Source organism: Medicago truncatula, chromosome 4, assembly GCF_003473485.1.
Source record: "Medicago truncatula cultivar Jemalong A17 chromosome 4, MtrunA17r5.0-ANR, whole genome shotgun sequence".
Classification (NCBI taxonomy): Eukaryota; Viridiplantae; Streptophyta; class Magnoliopsida; order Fabales; family Fabaceae; genus Medicago; species Medicago truncatula.
The window spans coordinates 56,905,951-56,931,288 of NC_053045.1; the positions used below are offsets into that span (position 1 = coordinate 56,905,951).

Below are 25,338 nucleotides of genomic sequence, written 5' to 3' on the forward strand. Positions count from 1 at the left end.
AGCATTTGCACCAGCATTCACGTTAGGTTGTTGTCCCACAGCTTGTAGAGCAGCAGCTAACGCAGCATCATTCCTTCCAGCCATTTCTGATATTCTACAAAAGTAGCAACAACAACATAAGATAGTAATATAAATATTACTAAGACTCGACACGACTCTCTAATTGACCGGACGGACCGACCTGCTATGATACCAATTGTAACACCCCGTTTTCCCAATATACAAATTTCTTAAACAATTATCAGAGTAAAACCATAAACGGGATATCACATAGAAACGTAATCCAAAGACAGTTAAGTAATAATTTAACCTTCACAAAATATCTTTAACATAGCAGCGGAAAATCATAAACATATATCATAAACGTTTTGGCACGCAGGCCCAACAAGTATCTCAAAAGAGTTTATCAAAGCATAATTTATCATGGCAGTTCACGTAAAAGAATGAAGCATGTTATAGTATTAACCCCATCCCGTTACGTATCAGAGCGACCTAGACGACACAATGAGGCAAGGCCACTCACAGAAGCAACTGCACACTAAGCACGATCACCTGCAAGTTACCCATACGAAGGGCAACATTTTCAAGCAGAAGGGGTGAGATTTCATAATAAAATAACATTAATCAATGTAATTGCGAATCATAAATTAACATTATAATCATTCCTTTATTAACTTTGCATAAATGCTAAACAGTTATCACGTAATCATATATCCAATCATTATAAACAACATAACATAATCAATGAACACTTATCACGTAATCACATATCCATTCATCATCAACAAGGCATCTTAATCATGACAATGTGACAATGCTCCTAGACTCCTTATATGCATGTGGTACCAATCGTCATCATAAGTATTAATATACTTTAATCGTGCGGAGGACAAAGCTCCTATAAAACGTGCGGAGGACAAAGCTCCTAATTTTCGTGGTGAGGACAAAGCTCAATGATATGCTATGCATGGACACATGAACAAAACAACGTAATCGACTTATCAACATGCATCCAATAATTTGGAGCTAAACTTCATCATATACTTATGCACTTAGTTAAACAACGGAAGCAGCATAAACAAGTCACATATCAAGATGATATCATTATATCAATAGCACATAAATTGCATTATTATCACATCTTCTCATTTTGCATGAATATACAATACAATAGTTCTTATCCAATTAATATTAATATAACTTAAACAACTCTACAGTCTGCATTAAACAACATCACTAGGTCTCATTACTAGTTAGGGGTTCACTCTTGATCAACAAGTGCGACACAGATCGCACAAACACCTAATCAAGTTCATCCTGGTTGTACTCGCGAGGCGAGAGCTCTTACTCGCCATGGCGAGTACCACTCAACTCCCAAACTAAGGTCGTTCTGGGTTCCCTCTGATCCTACATTCATTCCTAATCAATACTAGGTATGTTCAGGTACTCAAGGGTATACAAGGTTCAACTAAAAAGGTCGAAACACGAAACATGACATGCTCTCTGCCTGAGCTCGCGAGGCGAGAAAGGGTTGCTCGCCATGGCGAGTTGGACCAAATAACTCGCGAGGCGAAGGAAAGGGGCTCGCGTGGCGAGCGATGAAGTTCATCACTCGCGAGGCGAGGATCATCACTCGCCGTGGCGAGCGATGAACAGAAGCACGGGCAGACTAGGGTTTTTCTCAAAAATCCATCACACAACATGGTTCAAAGCCTAATTTTGATTCCAGAATTCATCCTAAACATATTCTAAGGTTAAAGGACGGTTTCTACATCAATCTAAACAAATTTTACCGTTTGATCATCAATTTTTAGGGTTTTAACCTAATTCCAAAACTTTTCTAAATCAATCCTAACTTTGTCAATTAATCATCAGAATTACAACAATCAATGCTATTGAATTACTAGTCTCACCCTTACCTTGAATGAAGAAAATCGCAGCACTCTACCTTGATTCCTCTAGACTTGGCTTTTCTCCCTTCTTCCAAAAGTTTTCACGTACAATGAGTTTCTAAAATATTAGGTCTTCTCCTATTTATATCTTTTTCTAATTACTTATCTTATCTCACTTTCTCCCCCAAAACTATCTAAAATATCAAAACGGCCCTCAACTAAATATTTTATATTATTTTCAAATCTTTATTTTATTTAACAATAAAATAATTCCCATATCATAATCAAATCCTTCAATACTCATAACTTAACACGTCATCGATCAAATCATCAAAACATACCAAAATCATGCATATACTATATAATTATAATATAATTGCCTAATCTCGATTAAATAACGATTAAACGAAAGTGGGCGTTACACTCATCATAGCTTAAAAGTGTATTTTTATCTCAGGCATTTTAGAGTATTCTTGAAGTTCGTCCTAGTTAACTACACATGATATGTTACATGTTGTATCTTGTGTTTACCTACATGAACAATATTTATTTAAAATGATAAAGATGAACATGATGAAGTGTGCATATAAATTTCAAAGCGTGTGTGGGATACACTAACCTTTATGTTCGATTCGCCTCTGCCAGTTATGCCAATTGGATGCAAAAGGGTATATCGGTGAATCCCCTTCAGGATACTATGAAATCATTGACGTGACTTGCACATTCACACCAAGCATATCAATCAATGATAGTTTAGAGAATAAAGTTATGTCAGTTTATGTCGTGCACTAGAGAAAATAATGAATGATTTAATATTATTTTCGATAGAATTTAGAATGACAAGAATGTGATGTTCTATCTCTTTTTCTTTCAATTATTTTCTGCCTCCAAAGTATCTTTATTTATAGATAAACTCAAGTCTTTTGGTGTAGAGAAACAACCTTTGAAAAGAATTTATTCATGAATAGTTATATTGCTTCAATTGTCAAACATTATACCTTTTCTCTAAAAGATCTTGTTTAATCATTGCAACTTTCCAAATATATTTTGAAAATTTCTCACAATTTTTTTAATTTTTCATATTAGGCTAAAGTGCACTTTTCCCCCCCTAACTTTTAAAAACTTGCAATTTTGACCCCCTAAGTACCAAAACCACAATTTAGCCCCCCTAAGATTTAGCCCCATTGCAACTTTGGTCCTTTTGACCAAGTCAACGTTGATTTGGCATGCCACATGTGTATTTTTTAATTTTTTTTTTTAAAAGCCACATAATCATTTATTAAATTAAAAAAAATTGAAAAATAAAAAAAAATCAGAATTTTTAAAAAAAATCAGAAATTGAAGAATTTTTTTTAATTTTTTTTTTTATTTCTGATTTTTTAAAAGCCACATAATCATTTATTAAATTAGAAAAATGAAAAAAGAAATTAAAAAATAAAAAAAAATCAGAAATTGAAGAATTTTTTTAATTTTCTTTTCTATTTTTTTTAATTTATGATTTTTAATTTTTCAATTTCTTTTTGCATTTATCTAATTATCAAAAATTTAAAAAAATAGAAAAGAAAATTTAAAAAAATTCTGATTTAAAAAAATTCTTCAATTTCTGATTTTTTTTTAATTTTTCAATTTCTTTTTTCATTTTTTTAATTTAATAAATGATTATGTGGCTTTTAAAAAATCAGAAATTAAAAAAAAAAGTAGAAAAGAAATTTAAAAAAAATTCTTCAATTTCTGATTTTTTTTTTAAATTTTTCAATTTCTTTTTTCATTTTTTTAATTTAATAAATGATTATGTGGCTTTTAAAAAAAAAATTAAAAAATACACATGTGGCATGCCATATCATCGTTGACTAGGTCAAAATTTGTCAAAATGACCAAAGTTGCAATGGGGCTAAATTTTAGGGGGGCTAAATTGTGGTTTTAGTACTTAGGGACCAAAATTGCAAATTTTTGAAAGTTAGAGGGGGAAAAGTGCACTTTAGCCTTCATATTATTGTGAGATGGAAAAAACTAAAGTCCTCACCTTCCTTCACCTCTTTTCTTTTAAACGGCTAAATTTTGCGAACACGGGAAAATGGGTAAAGCACACTTTTGTTGAATTGTTTTTCACATGGCAGTAAAAGGTGTTTGACGAAAGGGCTTTTTGCATTTAACATTTATATTTTTGGTGCATATATTTTCAACATAAATTGGTTGGCTATTGTGCTTATGCCTATGGTCATAAATTTAAGTGGTTGGGCAATGGCTTTGTAATCCTATAAAGAGCCTGCTCTTGTACCGTTGTAAACCATCCCAACACGGAACAAAGTAACACAATAAGAAGTGTTTTGTCCTAGTAGAGTTAGGGTGGCATTTCATATCGAAAAGTTGGATTCAATGATTAGATTAAGTGATGAATATATTCTTAACATGCTTTTTCAACACTAAATTTTTCTTCACACTATCTTCCAATAATTTAAAAATTCTGAAATTTAATTTTCAGAAATTTAAAAAGTCGAAAAAATTTCAGATAATTTTTTTTTTTAAATTCTGTAATTCATTTATTGAATGTTAGAATATTTTTTTTTTGAATTTTTTTTTCAGAATTTTATTTTCTTAGAAAAATAAAAAACTTCAATTTCAAATTAGGATTTTTATTTTATTTTTCAGAATATCTTATTTTATTATGAAATTAAAAAATATATTTTTTTTAGAAAAATAAAAACTTATCTTAGTTTCCAATTTTTTTTTATTGAAATAATTTTATTTTTTCAAAAAAAATTCTAACATTCAATAAATGAATTACAGAATTTAAAAAAAATATCTGATTTTTTTTTTTTCGATTTTTTTAATTTCTGAAAATTAATTTTCAAAATTTTTAAATTGTTGGAAGATAGTGTGAAGAAAAATCTAGTGTTGAGAGAACATGTTAAAAATATGTTCTTCACTTAATCTAATCATTGAATCCAACTTTCCCATGGTGCGAAATGATTAACCTTTCCCATGTGAACACACACCTAGAGTTATAGAGAAAGAAAAATACTCCCTCCGTTTCTTTTTAAGTGTCACTTTTGGATAAATTTTTTGTTCCTATTTAACTGTCACTTTCAAAGTTCAATGCAACATTAAATGTTGTTTTACCAATATTGTCCTTAGTTATTTATTGTGGAGAGAGAAATATATGAAATAGATATTAAATGAATAAGGTCATTATAGTAAAAGTATTGCTTATTGCATCAAAAGTAGTATCAATTGTTGATTATCTTGGTTTGTGTAAAATGTCAAAATGTGACAATTAAAAATGAACGGATGTAATAATTTTTTGTGTGAGATTTCTCCTACTTAGTGTTAGTGTTGGTTTTTTGAACAAATCAAAATGAAATAAATTGCTCAAACCGAAATTGATTCACCCCACACAAGGTGTACTAAACGTGGTGAAATCAGACAAACTCTGTTACAATGTCATGGCACCTAACAAGAGGTCGCCTCAAACCAAAAATAAATAAAAAGATTACATGACACTCATACAAAGGAGTGAGTGTCGCCACCAATTATGATAACGAAAAACAATATGAACATAATTCGAAGATAACCTTAAAAAGGAGTTCAGCTTGATTTTTTCAAGAATAATGTGAGGATCGATTGCCGTATTTTTGAAGACACGGTTGTTCCTTTCCTTCCATATTATCCAAGCACAAGCAAACCAAATAAGAGAGAGTGGTAATTGTACTCCATGTATTTAGAGAGAGGTCATCTAATTTCTTCCACTTAGTGAAAGTTCTCCCCATGTTTTTCCCTTTATTTGTTGAGAAATTTCCACGTAAATATTGTGTGTTCAGTTCCTGTTTTCTCGTTTCTTATTTTAATCGCGTGATAATATTTTGATACTGGTACCCAACAAATTTAAACCTTAGTTTGCACTTTTTCTAACAGGTTAAAAAGAGAATATATTAATCACCCAAAACAAGTCTTTACCAACACAAAATATACCGAAAATCCCCAAAGAAAAAAAACACAAATATACCGAACAAGACTTGATAAAAGAAAAGTTACAACCAAAACATCTCAAAGCAAGAGAAAAAAGAAGTGCCATAATTGAAAATAGTTTGCAATTGAGAAGTTCAAACGTCAAAATAAATAAATTGAGAAGTGCTATAATTCGTTTGCAGTATGTAACGGGAATTAAAAAATATCCTAACCATATGTTTTTTTTTTTTTTTTTTTTTTTTTTACGAAAACCATATATTTTTTTTGTCAAGTAGTTTAGTGGTTAGAGAAATTAACGTTAAACGTGAATATTTAGGATGTTCGGATTTGAACCCCGACCCCTACATATAATATGCATATACACTATACCTTATCAAATGAATTAAACTCTAGAGACCTGCACTCTCATAGTCTATTTTCAAAAAATTTAAGTTTTGATGATAATCAGTAAAAAAAATATTGATGTTATTAATTGAAATTATGTAGACTCTAGAATATTAGATACTAACAATCCAACAAATATTTTGGTAAAAAAAAAAAATCCAACAAATATTTCCTTAAAAAAAAATCTTACATATATATTTTTTGAGAGATCTTACATATATTCATAAGTCTCACATAAATTAATTGTATTCGGCACTGTTGGCCGTTAATCTTTGGGTAAATCCTATTTGTAAAGAGAAATCATATTTGTACAATCATTTTGTAATTACTTCTAGACAATTTTCTTTCTCATATCCATATTATATTCTTACTCTCTCATCATTTTTCTCTCCATTGTTTTTGCCCAATAAGAAAAAATAACAAGAAGGTTGTACCAAATGGTTGTTCAAATATCATTGCTAATTTGTAAATGCAAATGTTTTACTAAATTACTTTTAAAAAAATTGTAATAATTTAATCAACATCTAATAAAAATTAACCACGTATATAAAAAAAAAGTACTAATTATTATGTTAGATAAATTATGGACAATTCTTTGAAGATAGTAGGTCTCACTCTCATGAAATAGAAAAATCTATTTATTGTTAAAAATATACGACAGAAACGACAAAAACAAATGGTTCTATGACATTGCAAAGCTTCTCCAAGTGGATAAGGCAGGGTGGAGCTGTGCTGGATTGGCGCTGACGGCATGGACAGACACCCCTCACACGTCGCAATCTTCACTTGTGTCGTGTTTCTGTACTCTTCATTTCATTTCATTCTCACATGAGGATCCTGGTTTTTTTTTGTCAAACAACACTTTCATATCTAAATGGGCTAGTTTTTATTAGTGTTACTTTTTCCACTCTCAAATTTTCTCACACACTCTATTTCTGATTATGAATTTTGAGAAAATTAAAGGGTTGTTAACGTGTTTTATGAAAAAAAATTCAAAAAAATTCACAAACTCTTTTTTTTTTTTGGCACAAAAGAGGGCCTGAGGCCCATTTTCTCACACACTCTATATATCTAAAATCTATAGAGCACGCAAGAAATCAGTAAAGTGAAAAAAAGACTTTTTTAATTTATTCCCATTCATAAAATCTCGTCAATTTTCATTTTCAATTTTCAACAACACTCCTAGATCCATGGAAATTATTATGTTTAATGTATGATGTTGTAGTAGATTTTGGTTTAATGACAATTTTTTTTTTCTATTTCTGTGTTCTAAACACGTTTTAAATTATATAATCTTAAACGTGTCAAAGCCCCCAAATCATAATTTTTAACATAGTCTGAGCACATTTTTTATACATATTCCAACTAATATTCAGATTATATAATCTGAAAACACCCAGACTGTGGACGATGGCTTGGTCAACAAGGTTTCGATGGTTGTTACAATTTGGTTAGCATAATTTTGGATCAGTTGATATTTTACACGTTACTTAACAATAGTTATAGTCTAGGTAGTCATTTGACTATAAACAGTCTTGCATTATTCTCCATTTCATTGCAATTCCTATGTTCTTTCTTTCTTCACATTTTCTTTCTTACTTTTCTTTTGGGGGCGATTATGATGTCATAGTCATTGTTGACCACTCATACCATCTCCAAAATTGTGATGTGGTTTTTGTGAGATTATAAGATAGTCAAAAGAGGCATTCATACCATTTATAGCTCGTTTCATGAGTTTGTATATGACTCAAATTATATAATCCAAAATTCTGCAAAAATGATTCGATTATGTAATCCGAGTAAGGGCAAAATAAAAAATTTGGATGACGCGTAAAAAATGAGTAAGATGAAAAATAATTTCTCGGCAAAAATCAGTCTCACCAATCCAAGACCCATTGCAACTGGACTCATCTAAGCCCACTTTCCTTTTTTTTTTTTTGTTAAATAAAAATAAAAATAATTAATACTATACTATGGAGGGTCTTTGTAATTGGAATTGAGATCTTTCTCAAAAAGTTACAACCAGTTTGTCAATAGTTTAATTTTTGTTGGGCATAATCCATGTCAGTCCAACGCTAAAATTTCATCCGATAAAAGTGTTTTGAAAAGAGAGAATTATTAGCCGCATTGATACCTCACAAGAAAGCGTAACATCCATGGTTTCACTTTGCAAAATGCAAATTGCAATTCCATCATTTTTGGTAGAGGTGACAAACTTCATGTTAAGGTTTTATTATATCTCAAAACAAATATAGGTGAACTATAATTGAAGTATCCTTACTAATTTATTCCCTTTGTTTGATCTAATACAGCATTGCCAGAAATTTAGTTATGTAAATGGACAAAATTAAGTTTTTTTTCCACTTTTATACAGCAAATCTATAAATTAAATACGCTCATAAAGATAAAATAATATATGAAACATATTCCTTACCTCTTCACTAGACAAACCAAATTATGATCAAAGAATACATGCCATTTCTTTGTGTTGAAGAAATTTCTTTTCAGTGGTGAACAGCAAAGAAAAGAACCATATTGTTGTACAAGGACAACTTTTCATAGTAATGTTCTAGTTTGGCCTATATATACTAAACTTGAAGAGGAAAAACCACAATCCAAGTTTTTTTTTAGCCTTAAAACTTGATCATTGTTGTTTGAGGATGGCTTCCGGAGGATCAAAATCAGTAGCCTTAGTTCTTTTAACCCTCAATCTAGTGTTGTATTTCATTGTGATTGTAATTGCTTCATGGGCTATGAATCATGGCATTCAAAGGTCTGGGGAAGCAGGTAATTGAAATTGATTCATCTACTGAAAAATAAAAGGTTTAAATATGATTTTATTTACGCATTCATAACATTTTGGTTTTTGTCCCTACAAATTGTTTTGTTTGAGTTTAATCCATACAAATAAAAAATTGACGTTTTTAGTCTCTAACATTAATTTATTGAATCACTTGGCACCATATGTCGTGATTATATTGGACCACATAGAACATTAATGACTAAGAGCAACGTTTTTTGAATTTGCATAGATTGAATCCAAACAATTTTTTTTACAGAAGGACTAAAACAAAACAAAAAATGTTATGATTGCATGAATAAAATCATATTTAAACCAAAATAAAATATTGATAATTTCAATTCTTAATCATATAATTTGTTGAATAGAATTGGTTTTACATTTGCAGCATCAGTTTTGACCACTCCAGCTCACATATTCCCAATATACTTTCCAATGGGGAACATGACAACTGGTTTTTTCATAATCTTCACTCTAATTGCTGGTGTTGTGGGTTTCACTACATCAGTAACTGGATTGAATAATATATTCCAATGGAATGCTCCTAATTTAAATGCTGCAGCCATGTCTTCATTAACAACATGGGCACTCACTTTGTTAGCCATGGGGTCAGCCACATCCTAATCCCCCTAATTTGATTACATATAGTTCTATTTGTATTGTAGCATCAAATTTCTACCATTCCCAATCCCAATACATTGTAATATGGGTGTACCAATTTTCTTGCAGATTTGCATGCAAAGAGATTGAACGTGGTTGGACTGATTCAAACCTGGTAAGCTTCTTTATATAGCACTAAATTTCAATTTAAGAAAATCAATCAATAGTATCTAGATTCATAACTAAGAAAATGGTGTGACACAAGTTAAATTTTTATTAATTAATTACTACATTGTGTTTTTATTTTTATTTTTTACTGGTACACTTGTATATTAATTTTAAAAAGCTAAGCTATAGTAACACTGCATATTCATTATTTTTGGTTTTGATTATTTTCTCCAGCGCACCCTTGAAACAATCACAATAATTGTAACCGCAACACAACTGTTATGCACGACTGTTATCCATGTTGGTGCTTCAGAAGTTCCACAGAGAAGAGTATAGTTTCAACCTTCAGTTGGAGCCACTGCCATACTACAGAATTGTGACTTAATTTCTTTGTTTTTTTTTTACACAAAAATTGGTTCAGTCTCTCTTTGTTTTTTTAACTACATCTTGATGTATTTCAGTACTTATAAATTGATGTCCACATCATATTGTTTTTTTAATTATGTGTTGTTAGATATGAATTTTCATTTTACACACTGTTATATAAGCATGGACCACACCAATCTAGGAAAAATGAAATTATCATTAAAAGGATGAGAGCAACTCGACAAGCAGCACTCTAGAAAAGTACAAAGCGATAAGCCAAACAAATTAACAAAAAAGGCTAAGCAACATACAGAGTTGCAGTCCAAAGGCCACACCACAACTCAATCATGCTTGCACAATAATTAGAAAGCAAATCCTAAACAAAAAACAATTGATAATAAAATTTGAAAACAAACGGACATTTATTCATGGCTACACTTGCCATTAGGAGTGAGAATATGTCAGACCGTCCGATAAGCCTATTAAGTGCAAATAAATTGCACACATTCTCTAGTTTTAATTGGAGCAACCAGGCCATGGAACATCTTTTGGAGAAAGTGTTTTAAGGACTGGATTCCTCTCAAAGAAATTGGTTGGCCTGAGCTCAAATGAAGTGCTCAATAGTGGCATTATTGGGAAATCTTCTTGTGCTGGAACATGATGAATTCCAACTACATGCCACATCACAATGTCCTTGTTCACAATGTTTCTATTCCTGCAAACGTACGTTTTAATTCACAATTATTAATAATTAGTATAATAATCAATTAATATCAAATCAAAAAAATATAATTGATCTTACTGTTTGGTCCAAACAGCTAAAGTGTCATCTCCACGACTATGATCAACATAAAGTCCACCAGCCCATTTTTCAGTTCTATTATAAGGTGTGATCCAAACATTATAATTAGTGAAAGCACCACGTATTTGTGGGTAATCATCTTCGGTTAGAAGTGGATGAGCTGGAATTGCCGGAATCAAACGGTATCCGATGTGGTTTCCGATCGCGGTTTTTTTGTTTGGATTAATCACGACTAGTTCAGCCGGGGTAGGTCCAATTGTGATTTTTGCATCTGATTCTGTCTTAGCAGTTTGAGTCTCAGTGGTCCAGTAACTCTTTCTCTTTGAACTTCCATCAGTGATTCTTACAGTCTTTAAACTTGTTTTCTCAAACGAGTTTTCTGGACCGTCGATATCAAAATCAAGATAGTACATGTAGAAATGATCATGGTAAACTCCAATGCTGTTAGCTGAAACCAATTTACCATACAGTTCTCCCTTAATCTCATTCGTGTGCTTAATGTTTGTTCCCTTAATTTCCAGTATACCCGATAGTGCAATCTGTATAGTTTACATACATAAATTTAGAAAAATTAATTAATCAGAATTACGTAAGTGTGCAAGGACATGCAAGTAGGCTTATACTAGGAAAAAAATAGACAGGGCATGCACGTGAAGTGGGGTATGCTGTATTGTCTCTTGGATTCTTGGTTGGTACTTGGTCGTATGCTAAAAATGAAAAAACACACGTTTCTCACGGTCACTTAAAAAATGGAAAAAAATCGAATCGTATTATCTATCTCTATTGTTGTCGACCAGTTTTACTTCTTACAAAAGAAATTCATTTAAAACAAATCAACAAGACCAAAAATAAAAGTGAAAAAAGGTTATGGAAGTTAAAAATTAATACACAAGGAATGCTAAGAATACTCCTATAAACTCACATCCTAACACATTATTTTTGTTAAGGTTAACATTCATATTGATTTCACCAAATTTATGTAACATCCAAATTTTTTTTTGGTACAATAAGATCCATGTATTTTAATGAGACTCGTATGAATTTCAATCAATAAAAGATAGTATATTTAGATATGGTTTTTTACAACTGTGTTATTAAAGAGTGTGTTTTTAACATTTTTTTTTATCATATAATACAATATTTGATAATTTTTAACCCACATAGATTGATGTGGTATAATCATGAGATTTTGAAATGGATTTTTAACTCACATGGATTGATGTGGTATAAGTTTGAGATTTTGAAATGAATTGACGTTCATATGAACATAACTTATTTAATAAATACTATATAACATTACCGCGTTATCTTTTTTTTTTTTTTTTTTTTTTATCTTCCAATCGATTTTTATTTTATACGGTTTTATAAAAGTAAATGATTTTTTTAATCAAGTAACGTAGTGGCAAAAAGTTATTTTTAAAATGAATAAATGGATGTCCATAATTCGAACTCCGATCCATATATATATAATACAATGTTTCTACCACTGTCTTAAGCTCGAAGAGACAAAAGTAAATGATTTTATTCAATTAAATAATAAATTTATAGAAACAAATAAATAAATTTTATTAAATGCATACCGAGGGTTTGATGGAACCACTTGTTTTGAACTCCCAATCTAAAACATTGTCATAGTTTCCTACCGTGACTACAGTTCTAACAATCAAATTCACTTCAGTTCTAGACTCTTCAATCTGTGAAAAAAAGAAGGAAAAAAGAGATCAATAATTAAAGTAGCTGACTATTGTCTACAAAAATAAATTAATTGATTGAGTTAGATGGTCGCTGTAAAGATTCTTACAAATTCATCAGGAATGCCAGTTTCAGTGTGACGCCACATAATACTATCATATTGTTCGAAAACACAAATTGCATTCTTCAAGATGCTTGGGGTACCATCATCAGAGTGAATGTATGTATCAATGAATTGGGCATGTGGTGGACAATCACGGTTGGGTATCAAAGACACAGTCGATAGACCAAATCCAAACTCACCAGAATCGAAAAATGTCTTAAAGTAAAATTCTTCTGTTGGATCTTGGTATGGCACAAACAACTCAGAAATGTACCCTTTGTATAATACTCTACGATATATGTGCTTCTCTAGATCATAAATAGATGCAAGGGATATTACAATACCAGCTCGTACATCAAATCCTATATGAAACTTCCAATTGGCCCAACTGAATAAACACATACATATATTATTATATCTCAAGCAATGACCAATGCATAGTAGATATCACAAATTAGATCATAAAAAAGAAATTAGCTATATAAAATGAGCGAAGATCAAGTTAGTCCAAACCAAGTCTTGCTAAAATTATTCTGCCTAACTAGCAAACTTATCGTGTAAATTGAGTTCTAGCAATAGAATAATACAAATCATTATATTCAAAAGTTTTATTGAATAAATTAATCATATAATTTTTTAATAAAATCACAAAACTATTTAATATTTTATCAAATGTTATTAAACTTGTAAATATTTCACTTTTATTTTTGTTCCATTTTAATTTATTTAACCCCCACAAAATTTATTTATATTAATCGATGATCAATGTAATATTTATTTTAGTGGTGGAGGAATATAATGCTTGTGTGGTTGCAATGTTAAATCTAAATTATTTAGGTATACACATAAATGAAAAAAGTTAGTAAAGAAAAATAATAATTTTTTTATTAAAATAATTAAATTTTTATTTTAATAATTAAATAAACAATTATTGAATTATTTTTTCTTAAAAAAATTATTACAATAATTAAATGATCCGTATGTGTCAAAATAATTTAGATTTGTGGTTGTGCCTTTACGATAATTATCCTTAGTCCCTGTAAAAAAAAATACCCGTAGTCTTTGTGGAGTGCTTATTTAAAGGTTTTTGAATAGTATATTATACATATTATAAGAACCTATTTTAATATTAATAAATTTTGCACGGATTAAATATAAAAAAAAATGCTACCAACACATATTTAACACACACTTTCCAACACACTCTCTTTAATCGGTTGAAATTCATATGGAACCCACCAAACTATGTCGGTCCCATATAAATTTTGTTGGTTCCATGCAAATTTCAATCAATCAAAGAGAGTGGATTGAAAAATGTGTGTTGATAACTTTTCTCTAAAAAAATCGAAATTTACCACGAAAAAAAGAAGTAAAAATAAAATACGTATATGCATAGAAAAAAACATTTAAATCTAAAACATATTGATATAATAACTACAAGAGTAATGATATTTGAACAACCATTTCATGACAACTCTTGGGACAACCTTGTTGTTATTTCTTGTTATTGGTCAAAAACAAGAGAGAAAAAGGAAGAGAGAGAATAATAACATAATGTGAGTATGAGAGTAAAAGTTGTCTAAAAATTATACAAAAATAGTTGTACAAATATCATTTCTCTAACTACAAGCGTCAATTTATTGAAAACTCACGTGTTTGGCCGTTAGTAGTTAGTACACTATATGCAAAATTGGCAAACCAAATCTAGTTAGTTACCATGCATCCATCCCCATCAATACACTATTACGAATTCCAAAAAAGAAAAGTGAAAAGAAAAAGAACATTACGTACCTAACACTATGGCCCTTGATCTGGAAGCCAGGACCTTGAGGTTGATGACTGGTAAGACTATGCTGGTTTGGTCCAAATGGTGGGCTTTGTTTTGAAACCTGATATTCAGTGTTTTCAGCTGTAGGCACAGTTTCAATTTCTCTGTCATGATATTCAACAATTTTCTGTAGTCCAAGATCAACAACAATGGTTAATCCACTAATAGGCCTCACATATATATTAACACTGTTTTCTTTCATAAAACAGTCAACTCTCACAGTCCTTTTACTCTCTTCTTCTCCAAACCATCCCATGGAGAATGTAGAACAAACCACTTCAGAGAGATTTAAACCTCTCTTTTTCACTGAAGCAATGAAAGCAGGATATTTCAGTGGAAGCTCTATGGCAACACCTTGTTCCTCAACGGATAAGATAGGGAAACCATATCCCTTATGAACATTGTCAGAGTCAATAGTTTTCAACCTTATATCAATTACTATCTCATGGCTTTGTCCATTGATGATAGCAAGGACAAAAGATTTACGACGAATTACTACAGGAATTAGAGAACGTTCATATATGGCGATATAATCTTTGGCGGGGTCATCAAGGCCAATATAGTGGAAAGCTACTTTGTTTTTTGAGGTGGGATATTTGTTATGGACTAGGGTTTGGACAGTTAGAAACTCTTCATTGGTTAAAGGGTCAAGTGGATGTTGGCGCAATGGCGGCTTTACAGAGACCACTGCTTGGAAGTAGAGGAGTGTAAGAACTGAGAAAAGAGCTAGTTTCATGGTGGTGGAAGCCACTGTGAGCTATAGCTAGCTTCACTGGCTTGATGTATGTTTGTGTATGTGAAATGGAAGCTCCCCAAGGTGCCCTTAAATAACAGATTGCAAACACTATCTCCAAGTGTATGTTTGGAGTATAGTGTCATGTAATATGATCAGATATGATAACATGTGATTTTTTTAATAGATTACATATTTCGGATTCCACTTGTGTAACATTGACCATTTTATGGTATATAACATTGCCCAATCAGGGTGTGCCACGTGGCACCTTTTTTTAAAATAAAAAAAAAATCAAATTAGAAAACACTTGAGAGTAGAACTGCAATAGAAAACACGCGCCATTTCTTTCAACTTCCTCCTTCCACTTCAAAACAAACTCACTCACCATCATCATCAGTTTTCCGTCCACCGTCGATCGCCGCTGCTGCCTCCGCCGCCGTCAACCTGCTATGAATGCGTCATCATAAGGTTTTTTTCTTTTTTCTTTTTCTTTAGAATGATTGAATGTTCATAGAAATGAGATTAACCCATAAAAAAAACAAATTTTCTATGAAAATAGAGAATAACAACACTTGATCAAGAAGATAAAATAATCGTTTTTGAACTAGTTTCAATTTATTAGGATTTGATTTTAGGAAATTTAGGGTTTTATTTAAGGATGTATAGAACCCATTGCATCCATAAACTCTGTTTCTTTTTTTAAAAAAGCTTGACTCATGTTGTTGTTGTTTTGAAATAGGCAAACGGGATTGATTGACCCTTGAATTTTTTTGTTCTTATCATTCATTCTGTTTTAATGTTTTCTTTCTTAATGTTTTGTATGAATTATTGTTTATGCCTTATGTTCTTTATTTTAGTTTTAGGTTCCTTGAATAGTTTGATCAAATATGGCATCTTCAGATGTTGATTGGAAACCAAAGATTGGAATGAAAGATTGGAAACCAAAGATTTTTAGATTCAGTGATACTCCCTCCGTCCTAAATTATAAGAAAAAAACCAAAAATCACACTTATTAAGAAAACTAAAGCATAAGAATTTGTAGCATAGTTTTGTGTTTTCTTTGGAATAAGTTTCATGGGAAGATGTAAAAACAATTTTCATTGGCAATTGGTTATGAAAAAAATAAAAGAGAGAAAATTAAATGTAATTTGCATTTAATTTCATGAGAATAAGAAAAAGTTTTTATTGGAAAAGATGATTTTTTAAAAAACAAGATTAAATAGAATAAAAGTTTGTCTTTTATGCTTATATTTTGGGACAAAGAAAATGAGTTTTTTTTACTTATATTTCAAGACGGAGGGAGTACTTGTTTATGTTGCCTCGCAGTATTTAGTGAATGAAGTATTCTGAACATTAGTAATTAAATTTCATGGCAGCATTGGTGCAATTTTAGTCTCATTCACTTGCAATAAAAGCTTTTACTTCCTTTTAATTAGATTCCACCATATGATTCACTGATGCACTTTTCTTTTATACTGCCATGATTTTACATGTATCTTAGTTTAATTTTACATAATCATTTTAGGTTAAAGAATTAACAAGTCATATGGTTGATGGAGTATCTTGTTCTGCACCTCCAACTTATGCGCCCCCACAAGCACATGAGGATCAATTCAATTACACAGCCATGCTGATGGTAATTTCAAAAACAAATTCATAAGGAACTATACATACATTTAACATGTATCGTGATGCTAATTTTTAAGTTGTTATTAATGTAGGCACCTCTTGACGATACAAATATTGGAGCATTGTATTGATTGACCTCTAATCTACATCAAAAGAAATGGAGTTGTTGCTTGTTTCAACGGGCTGTTCTCATCTGTTTTTCTGGTTCGGCATGTTGCAGGTTGTTTTCTGCTGTTCAGGCACGGGTTTTTCTGGTTCGGCATGTTGCAGGTTGTTTTTTGGAGCATGGGAACTGTGTTTTTGCTATTAAAACCACTTAGTAGTGTTATTTTGGCTTCTGTTAATGTGCTGTCTTAGGATTGTGCAGCCACGCCTCTGCTAAGTTGTTATAGCCAGGGGCGGAGCTATATGTCTTTTAGGGGATGCAAGTGAACCCCCTGAACCTATAATATTACACAGATTATTCCCGTTTAATACAATTTGAACCCCCTGTATTTATTGTATTGCACCCCATGCCCATCTCAAAGATATATTTTTCTCTTCAAGTTTAGTTTACTTTTATACTTCACGTGAGGCTGTGATTATGTTTATGATCAATAACTGTCTATTATTGATGATATTCACCTTCTAAATTTTATAAGTTAGTTGATAGGTAGGTAATAAATGATCCTTGATAAAATTAGTAGTTGTTGTTAAACTTGTTAATAAGTTAACTAAGAGCTTAAAAGATAACAAATTTAATTTGTAGTGGTTGATAAAATTAACAGTTGAGCTTATAAACTCGCGATTTAAATAGCTTATAAAAACGTTATAAGTTAGTAAAAATTGTTATGAGCTCGTCAGAAAAAATTGTTATTAAATAAGTCTAATTTGATCATAGGAGCTCATAAGCTATTAAAAAAAAAAAACAGTTCGGTGCATTAAAGCTCACACATACGTAGGAAAGTTGACCTCATAAGTTATAAAAAATTGTCAAAAAAAAAAAAAAGAAGCTATAAAGCTAATGAGGTCACGTGACAACAACTTTTCTATTGCATCGAAGCTTCCCACATAAGCTATAAAGCTGAAAATTGACCTTAACAAAATGAGTCATAATCCCGCACCCCTGATATAGGGTCCTGACTACGTCACTGGTTATAGCATCAGATTTAGTTCCCCATGGTGGGTATTTTTTGGGGTTTGTCCCATTTTTTTCCTACTGAATTATAGCAGTAGTGTTGTTATAGCAGCCTCTGCCATACATTGACTTTGTATTTTGAATGGAATATACAATATTGTGCTAGCCTAATTGTGTTATAACAACCTCTGTCATTTGTTCGTTTCTATTTATGTGTTTTTTTTGCTTGTTGAGTTGTTTCAATTGCACATCAATATTGAATTGAATATTGGTTTCCATTGATGTCTTTGTAACATTACACTTCATCATATTGAACATTTTTAGCACCTCATTTACATAATTTCTTTCATGTGGAATGGTTTCCCTTTCGGCTTTCACAAGTTTCCTTCCAAGAAAGTATGACAATTATTCTATATTAGCATTTCAAACTCAGACTTCACACATTTTCAAGCCATAGGTACATGCTTCAAGCCATAAAGAGCATTCTTCATAACAGATGCTCAGTTTCACGCAGACTAATAGCAGCATATTGCGTTTTTCCGCTTATGCATTTTCACAACAGATGTTCAGTTTCACATATTTTCAATTTCACCATAGCATAGTAACAATAGCAATTCGTTTTTGAGATTTCACTGGTTTCTACTCACGTGTTTTCTAATTCTCGTTTAATTGATTTTTTTCTTAAAAGGTGTGCCACGTGGCACACCCTGATTGGGCAATGTTATATACCATGAAATGGCCAATGTTGCACAAGTGGAACCCACATATTTCTATGTACTAAGAATATGTTAGCCACATTTGCTTTTAAACAATTACTCCATCCGTTTTAAAATATAAGCAAAATTCATTTTTTAGGTTCATTCATTTAATGATGTATGTGGTTCATATATGGACCACATACATCATTAAATTAATGAACCTAAAAAATGAATTTTGCTTATATTTTGAAACGGAGGGAGTACTTTTTTATTACATGAAATCAATGTATATCCTATCGTTTTAAATAAGTTATGTTTTTTAAGTGTAGACTCAAAATGATTTAAACCAATAAAAGAATGATTATTAAATAAAATGTTGAATAACAATTTGGGGGACAACTTATTTGACAACCAAAATATCCAAAGAAAAATAGGTATTGACACAAATATCAAAGCAAAAGAGAGAGAAAGTAAAAACACAATATGTAAGTATGAGAGAAAAATTTGTTACAAAATAACCGTACAAATATCATTTCTCTTTCTCTTTTCTTATAGTTTTCTGCTCGTATTAAATCACGTGGTTTTTTTTTTGTTGAACAACGACAACCATATCCTTTCCCTCTAAATGGATTATTCACTTAATTTTTTGTCACGTAATTTTGAAATAAATTCTTTACTTGATACTTAAATTTTTTTAAATTAACTTTATATATAATATATAGCATTTATATTTATAAAGAAACATCAAAATATTATTTTTACTAATTCTTAATTTTTTAACTAAATTAATGACCAATTTTAGATAACAAAAAAATTATCTGCCACCAATTTTTGTTGTTGGTAAATTTATTAAGAAAATAAAAAAGAAATTTCATATATTATTTGCTTAGTTGGGATTTCACCGGTTTCTTTTAGCAAACACGTGACAAACTCAATTATTTGTCCCGTTAGTGAAGCCTACAACACACATGTTGGTGTGAACTCATATAGGTCCATACATTAGATTGTAAAATACTAATGACTAGTAACCATCTTCGAGCTGGTTTGTACTATGTACTGTTTAGTAGTCTCATCGGAGTGAAAACTCATATAGGTCCATACATTAGATTGTAAATACTAACAAATCACAAATATAATTTTATCTTGGAAATGTGCATTCAACATATGATTTTAATAGCAAAACACTGAGGTACGTGTGCATGCATGCAATACAAGATTTGATTTGCCTTTTAGTGTCAGTCTAGTGAGCAGGTTTATGCATAACCCTAGAGTGTCAGTCTACTGAGCTACCAATTGAGTGAGTTCGAGATCAATACTATTGAATTGAATGCACCATGTTCTAACATTTGTAAGTTGTAGTAGTATTTACAAACTTTAATTTCCTATGGTTGCTCAACCGATCATAATCATGTCAATATCATACCTTTCCACTTTAGTAGTAGATCACTCCCAACAATAAAAACAGATAGTGCAGTTTATCAAGGTATAATAACAAAAATCAGCTTGCAAAATAAATCTTCCATCCATTTATTCATTCATTCATTCAACATGTAACAAACAAATAAACAAACAACATTTATTCATGGGTTCCACAATAAATACAAATAAATTGCACAGGCTAGCTAGTTTTAATTGGAGCAACCCCAGGCCATGGAACATCTTTTGGAGAAAGTATTTTAAGAACATGATTCCTCTCAAAGAAATTAGATGGCCTCAACTCAAATCGAGTGCTCAATAGTGGCATTATGGGGAAATCTTTCTGTGCTGGAACATGATGAATTCCAACTACATGCCACATCACAATGTCCTTGTTCACAATGTCTCTATTCCTGCAAAAATTCCAAATTAATTAGTATAATAATAATTGCAAGTTCACCTGGGCCAAGCTCAATTGTGATTTTTGCATGATAGTGCTATTTGCATGGTGAGTTTTTGCATGGTCCAATTGTAAAATTTCCCAATGTTAGGCTCATATATCTTTACCAACTGGAATCTGTAATTTCCTGGTTCAGTGGTATCTAACCGATTATGTACATCAATATTTTATTTTTTTACACAAATGTCAACAAATAAAAAATGGAACAAAATTCCTCTTTTAGAAGGAAAATATAGCGTCAGTTTTCAAACTAAATAATTCTTTGTCAATAATATATATTTATATAAACTGAAAAAAATATTACTTTTTTTTTCTCGCTAAGACATAAAATCCACATAAATTAATCCCCGTGAGCTTAGCTCAGTTGGTAGGGATATTGCATTTTATAGCAGGGGCTGGGGTTCGAACCCCGGACACTCCATTTCTCCACAATTAAATTGTGTGAGCTCTAGCCATTATGGCTACTTGACAAAAAAAAATCCACATAAATTAGTTATACAATAGATTTTTCGTCCCGAAAAATATAGTGAATTTTAATTTTAATTTCTAAAAGACAGCAAAATATTTTTATCCTAACAAAAAGTTTTTTTTTTTTTTTGTTTTTAGGTCAATTTATGTTCATATTAATGTCAAGATTATCACTCTTTTATGTTCAAGATGTATCCACGTATGTCTATTTATTATGTTCAACATTTGTATGTCCGTATTATGCTAAAGAAATGTCAAACACGTGTCAAGATTATATTTATGAAGGAAAAATAAACAAAACGATTTTTTTTTTAGAATGAAAATATTTTGTTTTAATTTTTTAGAATAGAATCAAAATTGCTTATATTTTTAGAGACAAAAAACTTATTTAACCCTTAATAATATTTATGAAAGACACCTAGAAAAATATTTATGAAAGATACAACAAACAATATTGTTTGTGTTAGCCCTTCAGTTCTTGGGGAAAGAGGGCTCTAATAATCCGAAGTTTAGACAAATGTAAGTAAAGTCTGATCTAAAATTGTTGATATACCCAGAAATCAAATTTAAATTCTTTTATTATTAACCACTTGAATTCAATTACTTGATTTTTTCTTTCAACTCAAAATAATAAATAAAAGCTAACAGTGTTAGTATTGAAAAAGTCAAAACATAATTCAATAACCACAAATTCAATTATAAATGTGCGATATTTCAATTTTATATTTTTAAATCTATATAAATTGTGCGTTAAAACAAATGCATATAAATTTAGGTCACTTAATATTTAAACCTTACAAGTTACCTCTTTCAAAAACAAAAATAAAAAAACCTTACAAATTACAAGTCAATAAGACAAAACAATCCTAGCCATCCCTATTAATTTATATTAAATAAGTGGTTGAGTTTAGATGAGTCTAAGATGGAGAAATTTTACAATTTCCCCATACTAAACGTCGCCCTATCCGCATATACATACATAAATTTTGAAAAATCAATAAAGTTATTTGAGTCCAAGGACATAACAATTGACAAGTCAAGTGGGGTATGTCGCCAGTTGACAGTTGTCGTCTTGGCCTTATGCTAAATATAGTAATACACACGTGTTTTTTCAGTTTAAATAAAAATAATAATACACGTGAAGTGGGACCTTTTGTTTTGTTGAAATTAAACCAAAAGAGACTTCTAAATTCAAATCGTTTAGATAAATTTCTTAGCCGTCTAGCATATTTTTTTGTTTGTTACAAAGCTGAAATCAAACAACAAAGGGAGGACAGAGAGAAAAACGACTAAATAGTCAATTATCCCTTTAAAATTGTAAGTTTCGTCAATTATTCTTCTGAAATTGCACAACGTTAATCAATTTACCCCATCCGTCAAATTTTTCTGTTAGTAAACATGACGTTTTGCAAATACCCCTTAAGTTTTACACTTATGTACAAAATGCCTCCCGAACTTGAAAATTTATATATTTTTTTCTTTATCCTTAACTCAAAGATATTAAATACAAGCAATTAACACTTAACTTTAATACTTTACATGACTCTTTCATTCTTAAAGGGATCTGTTATTTTATTTTGTTTATGTTATGTCATTTGGTTGTTCAATTCTCCATAAATTATGACTTATTTAGATAGAGACACGCCAATTCACAACAAAGTAAGTAAGCTAGAGACACTCATTCCTCATGACTAATTAATTCTAACATTTTCTTAAGATAAGTTTGAATAAAATTATTTTATCTTAAAAATTGAACTAAACATGCATTTTGCTAAAGTAATATGAAGTTATTAATTATGCGTTATTTTTAGAGGATATATTCTTATTTTAAGCTTAAATATTAAAGTTAACCGTTAATTGTTTGTCTTTAATATCTTTTGAATCAAGATAAGAAAAAAATATATAAATTTTTAAGTTTGGGGAGCATTTTGCACATAAGTGCAAAACTTCAGGGGGTGTATTTGCAAAACTTCATGTTCACTGACAGAAGAATTTGACGAAGGGGATAAATTGATTAACGTTGTGCAATTTCAGGGGGGTAATTGACGTTTTATTAATTTCAAAGGGGTAATTGACGAAACTTACAATTTCAGGAGGGTAATTGACTATTTACTCAAAGAAAAACAGATAAAAAAGCAACTCAAGCTCTTGAGAAGATAGTTCCCATAGCGTCATTCCTAAGTATGTCGAGGAGATCATGAGGAGGGGACGGATGGGCAAAGAAATCAGAATTGGATGTAGCTCCTATAAATCTAACATGTTAGTACAAAACTTAAATTCTAAATTTAACATTTAATATGTCATATGCTTATTTTGTAAAGGTGAGTTTTAACTTTTCAAAAGTTTTATGTGACTTTTTTTTTTACAAATAAAATTTGATATGACTTGTTAATTGATTTAAAAATCTTTTTAAAATCAATGTATTTGAACATTACTATTAGGATTGGGAATAGGCTAGGTCGGCCTACAGGGGTCTATGGCCTGGCCTGTTTAAGTCTGGCCTGATCTATTTATTAAAAAGGCTAGACTTAGGCTTTTTAAAAAGTCTATTTAAGTAAATAGGTCAGACTTATGCTATCAAAAAAGCCTATGAAGCCTAATAGGCCGGCCTGTTTATGCATGTTAGGCTTCATAGTGGACTTTTAAAATAGACTTTAAAGCTTTATAGTGAAATAGGCTTTTAAGGCCTTATAGTAGTGATAGACAAGTCTTACACTGAAATAGGTTTTGAGGCCTATTAAGCCTATTTAAAAGTAGATAAAATGAAATGTTTAGTGACTTTAATAGTAAGTAGGCCTGTAAATAGGCTTTCAGGCCAAACCAGACTTTTAAATAGGACAGACCAGGCCAAAAAAATAGGCCTATGAAAGGTCATAGGCCAGGCTCAGGCCTGCAAATTTTTTCGTTGGCCAGGCTCAGGCCTATCAAAGCCTGGCCTGGCCTATTCCCAACCCTAATTACTACATCCGTCCTTAATTATATGACAATTTTGTCAAAATTCTCGGACTTAAGAAAGTTGATGGTAATATTAAATTTGTATATAATTATTATAGTTTTTACAATTTTATCCTTAAGAGAAAGAGTTAGTTTATGTTTTCAACATAATATTTATTGTTGATTGAAGAAAAAGATGTAAAATAAATAAGGGTATGTTGGTAAAGAAATAACTAATGTAATTGAAAATATCAATTGTATCTTATAAAAAGGGACCAAATTTTTATATCAAAAGAGTCTTAAAACGGGGTAGTATATGTTTAAATTGATTAACAAACTAATAAACCAATAAAACAATGAGATTAATTCCCTTTTGTTATTTAACAAGACATTTTAGAGATTGTTATTTTACAAGACATTTTAGAGAATTTGAATATATATATATATATATATATATATATATATATATATATATATATATATATATATATATATATATATATATATATATATATATATATTTGTGTGTGTGTTGTTTGGCATATAAGCCCAAAAGATTTATTTAATAAGCCTAAAAGATATTTTATAAATCATTGCTTGACATTTTTAATTAAGGGTCTTGTTAACTTGTATTTTTATGAAACATGTTTTTTTTGTTACACTTTTATGAAACATGTTAAGGATTCCATAAATGATAAATATTTATTAAAAAATATTAATTTTCAATCTTTAGAAGAATAAATAGAAACAATTTCCTAAACAAATATTTTTATTAGGTTCTTTAACATGTGCTTTAAGAGCATAAATTACCATTTCCCTTTAACAAAGGGGAATGCTAAGGACAATTGTTAAGATTAAAGTAAAAACTTTATATTTAGAATTGTATAACAAGACAATGAAACACAAAAAAGCAACTTTTTTAACAAAAAAATTATCAATTATTTCTACTTTTTAACCTTTAACAAGTGTCTTAGCATAACCATTTAACTGAATAAACTTCTAAAAAGGTATTGGTTATTTTATTTAAAAAAAAGTGAAAGAAGAATACGAAGAGTTTTTTTAAGGAAAATAATTATGATTAAAAGGAAAATGTAGAATAATATATTTAAGAAAAATGTTAATGATTATCTCCAACACTCTTTTTTTTTTATGGTGGCCGGGGATTGAACCCCGAACCTTACATATATTATTCATTGTCCTTAGGGCTGACAATGAACCGAACCAACTCGAAAATAGTTCGAAACTCGATTTGGTTATTGATTTTTTTGAACTTGATTCA

The 25,338-nt window shown here is 30.4% G+C and overlaps 2 protein-coding genes across 2 annotated transcripts; one reads left to right on the forward strand and one right to left on the reverse strand.

The window, feature by feature from the left end:
• The first annotated feature begins 8,832 nt into the window (after window positions 1-8,832).
• LOC25494029 (membrane protein PM19L) lies at window positions 8,833-10,291 on the forward strand. The gene is made up of 4 exons (XM_013602743.3): window positions 8,833-9,029; window positions 9,431-9,650; window positions 9,772-9,817; window positions 10,045-10,291. The coding sequence occupies exons 1-4, from the start codon at window positions 8,903-8,905 to the stop codon at window positions 10,144-10,146; spliced, it is 495 nt and encodes a 164-aa protein (XP_013458197.1). The 5' UTR covers window positions 8,833-8,902; the 3' UTR covers window positions 10,147-10,291.
• An 84-nt stretch (window positions 10,292-10,375) lies between these two features.
• Window positions 10,376-15,424, reverse strand: LOC25494030 (primary amine oxidase). Its single transcript, XM_013602745.3, has 5 exons — window positions 14,565-15,424; window positions 12,780-13,161; window positions 12,559-12,672; window positions 10,979-11,517; window positions 10,376-10,891 (listed from the first exon to the last, which is right to left on the reverse strand). The coding sequence occupies exons 1-5, from the start codon at window positions 15,335-15,337 to the stop codon at window positions 10,693-10,695; spliced, it is 2,007 nt and encodes a 668-aa protein (XP_013458199.1). The 5' UTR covers window positions 15,338-15,424; the 3' UTR covers window positions 10,376-10,692.
• Window positions 15,425-25,338: the final 9,914 nt, after the last annotated feature.

Bases quoted from the DNA above. Each gene is read 5' to 3' on its own strand.
- LOC25494029 (XM_013602743.3), top strand. From the start codon at position 8,903: ATGGCTTCCGGAGGATCAAAATCAGTAGCCTTAGTTCTTTTAACCCTC. The intron at 9,030-9,430 runs GTAATTGAAATT...TTACATTTGCAG, and splicing joins TCAAAGGTCTGGGGAAGCAG to CATCAGTTTTGACCACTCCA. The intron at 9,651-9,771 runs GTCAGCCACATC...ATTTTCTTGCAG, and splicing joins CTCACTTTGTTAGCCATGGG to ATTTGCATGCAAAGAGATTG.
- LOC25494030 (XM_013602745.3), bottom strand. From the start codon at position 15,337: ATGAAACTAGCTCTTTTCTCAGTTCTTACACTCCTCTACTTCCAAGCA. The intron at 12,673-12,779 runs GTAAGAATCTTT...TTTTTTTCACAG, and splicing joins CTGGCATTCCTGATGAATTT to ATTGAAGAGTCTAGAACTGA. The intron at 10,892-10,978 runs GTAAGATCAATT...GTACGTTTGCAG, and splicing joins TTAGCTGTTTGGACCAAACA to GAATAGAAACATTGTGAACA.